Source organism: Sceloporus undulatus, chromosome 1 (assembly GCF_019175285.1).
Source record: "Sceloporus undulatus isolate JIND9_A2432 ecotype Alabama chromosome 1, SceUnd_v1.1, whole genome shotgun sequence".
Classification (NCBI taxonomy): domain Eukaryota; kingdom Metazoa; phylum Chordata; class Lepidosauria; order Squamata; family Phrynosomatidae; genus Sceloporus; species Sceloporus undulatus.
This window is the reverse complement of record NC_056522.1, coordinates 3,104,090-3,107,167: the sequence shown is the minus strand read 5'-3', so window position 1 is coordinate 3,107,167 and position 3,078 is coordinate 3,104,090. Positions and strand designations below refer to the sequence as shown.

Here is a 3,078-nt window from a genome sequence, read left to right as displayed (position 1 = left end):
CAGTGATTAACAAACAGAACTTGAATAAATTATTGGGATATTTGGCTTCTTGCCTCTTCAGTTGCTGAAAACAAAAATCAACCGCATCCAGTTTTGCTAATCTAAGTTCTGTTTGGTAACCACTCAAATATACGGCTGGCCCTAGGCTAATAGTAAAAGGCAAAAACAAAAGTGTGTGGAATAGAAGATTATCAATACCGATTATATTGGGGGTAAGAGATATATTTGAATATTATAAACATGTATGATGTAGATGTGTAAGTATGTTTGCTTTTGTATTGTCAGACTGATGTGATGAATGTATTTTATGGATTGTGTTTGTATTCTAATATGGTTAATAAAATCCCTTAAAAATTTAAATATATACACAGACACACACAGTTGGCCCAGGGATTTTTTTCTCCACAGAATCAAGCATCCACTGCTTGAAAATATATACAGTGGTACCCCGGGTTACGAAATTAATTCGTTCCGCCGCCGCTTTCGTAACCCGGAATACTTCGCAAGCCGAAAAACCCATAGGCGCTAATGGGGAAAAGCCGCGATTTCGTGTGAAATAGCGCCGAAAAGCACCAAAATTTTCTTCGTAACCCGAAATAACCTTCGTAACCCGGAACAGTTATTTCCTATGGGATTTTTTCGTATCCCGGAAATTTTGTAGCGTGGGTATTTCGTATCCCGGGGTACCACTGTATATATATTCCAAAATGCTAACCGTTATGTTGCCATTTTGTATAAGGGACACCATTTTACTAGGCCATTGTATATAATGGGACTTGAGCATCCATGGATTTTGGTATCCACAGGGGTCCTGGAACCAAACCCAAGCCATACCAAGAGCCCAATGTATAACAATAACTAAACACACACACACACACACACACACACACACACACACAGTGGACCCTTAGTATCCTCTGGGGTTTGGTGCCAGGACCAATAAAAATCCATGGATGCTCTATTGTATACATTGTATATTGTACACACACACACACACACACACACACACACACACAGAGTTACATCTGCTTACACATCTTCCTTCTACTTTCCCCCTTTGTCCACAGCTCACTTCAATTGCTGCAAACAGGGTTCCAAGTGCAAAAATAGTTTGCACTCCATTAATTCAGCAGCGGGGAAAGGAGACGAAAGTGTGGAACCTTGCCTTTCTCTTTGGACTAAGGCAAATGCAAACAGCTGCAATCTCTCCTCACTTGTGTGTTCTTCCTCATTCATAACTTTTGCCATCTTGACCAGAATCTGAAATTGCTTGGCCCCACAGATGTTCTTCTTCTTCTTCTTCATCTTGTGTGCCTTCAAGTTGTTTCGAATTTATCCCTATCATGGGGTTTCTGGGGCTGAGAGTGTGTGACCAAGCCAAGGTCAACCAGATGGTTTCCATGGTCAAGCAGGGAATTGAACCTGGATCTCCAGAGTCATAGACCAACCACTACACTGTCTCTCAGCCCCATGTATCCCGGTCTTCATCTATCAAATGTAGGAAGGTGTGTCATTCTATCTCAACATCTCCCTCCTTTTCCTTCTTTCAGTAGACACAGTTGACCTCACCTGGTGTGTGATTTCTGACATGGAGGTCATCGAACTCAACAAGCGCACCTCAGGGCAGTCCTTCGAGGTTATCCTGAAGCCGCCCTCCTTCGACGGAATCCCCGAATTCAATGCCTCCCTGCCCCGAAGACGCGACCCTTCGCTGGAGGAGATCCAGAAGAAACTAGAAGCTGCAGAGGAACGCCGTAAGGTGAGCATCCATTGTGGCCCATATTTCAGATGATGGTCACATAGAATGATAGAATCTCAAATCCTAGAGCTGGAAGAGACCACAAGGGCCACCCATTCCAACCCCCTTCTGCCAAGCATTTGCAATAGATGGCCATCCAGCCTCTTCTTAAAAGCCTCCAAAGAAGGACACTCCATCACCCCCCCAAGGCAGCAGCGTCTTTAACTGTTGAACAGCTCTTACCATCAGGAGGGTCTTCCTAAGGTTTAGGTAGAACCTCTTTTCCTGTAATTTGCATCCATTTCTCCAGATCCTAGTTTCTGGAGCAGCAAAAAAAAAAAGCTTTCTCCATCCTCAATGAGTCACCCCTTCAAATCTGAGGGCTGTCATATCACCTCTTAACCTTCTCTTCTCCAGGCTAAACATACCCAGATCCCTAGGTCCCTACCCCTAGAATGTTGGAAGATTTTCCCTATGTCATTACATCTCAGGCTAAGGAAGGATGATGCTCAGTCCACCCCCGGATGAAGTCACATAGAGCCATGTTCTTTCTCCCAATACTTTCATGTACAGATCCAAAGAATCTCCCATAACAAAGAGGTTAGTGTACCTTGCCGGTGGGTGAATTATTGATCAGCCATTAGGAGGCCTCATTGTTCAGGTTCAGCATTGGCAGCCTTAGTCTCCCTCAATGCGCCGGTGGCAAATGGGCTCTGTCAGCCACAAAGGCCGGATGTGGAAGAGGAATGGGTTTCCTTTCCCTGGCTCAGTTTACCTTCTGTCAGAGTAACCGAATCTAGTGTGTCAGTCCTCTGTGCTGTTATAGCTCTGTAAGAAATGGTCGCTGTCCTCTTAGAAACAGAGCAGGAATCCTTTGGGTCTCTTACACATGCACACGTTCCCCTATGGAAGGGGTTGGACATTTTTGTCCCATGCAAAAATGCCTGGTGAAGAGAAGGACAAGAGGGGATATACTAGCCTTGTTTAAATATTTGAAGAGACATCATATTGAGGATGTAGAAAGTTTGTTTTCAGCTGCTCCAGAGAACAGGACAAGTAGCAATGGCTTCAAGCTCCAGGAAAAGAGATTCCCACTCAACATTAGGAGGAACTTCCTGACAGTAAGAGTTGTTTGACAGTGGAACACACTCCTTCCTCAGAGAGTGATGGAGTCGCCTTCTTTGAGGTCTTTAAACAGAGGCTTTATGGCCATCTGCTGGGAGGGCTTTGATTGTGTATTCCTGCATGGCAGAAGGGGGTCTCTTCCAATTCTACCATTCTATGATTCTATTATTATTATTATTATTATTATTATTATTATTATTATTATTATTATTATT

At 43.7% G+C, this 3,078-nt stretch overlaps 2 protein-coding genes across 2 annotated transcripts in view; both read left to right on the top strand.

Moving 5' to 3' along the window:
• The window catches only part of LOC121919807 (protein FAM71C-like), a 1,121,343-nt gene that overhangs the window by 640,020 nt on the left and 478,245 nt on the right, over positions 1–3,078 (top strand). The window lies entirely within an intron of this gene.
• STMN4 (stathmin 4) overlaps positions 1–3,078 on the top strand; it is a 15,855-nt gene that overhangs the window by 9,264 nt on the left and 3,513 nt on the right. Inside the window, exon 4 of the mRNA XM_042448978.1 lies at positions 1,551–1,759. Coding sequence (XP_042304912.1) covers positions 1,551–1,759 — 209 coding nt within the window. The remainder of the gene's footprint in view (positions 1–1,550; positions 1,760–3,078) is intronic.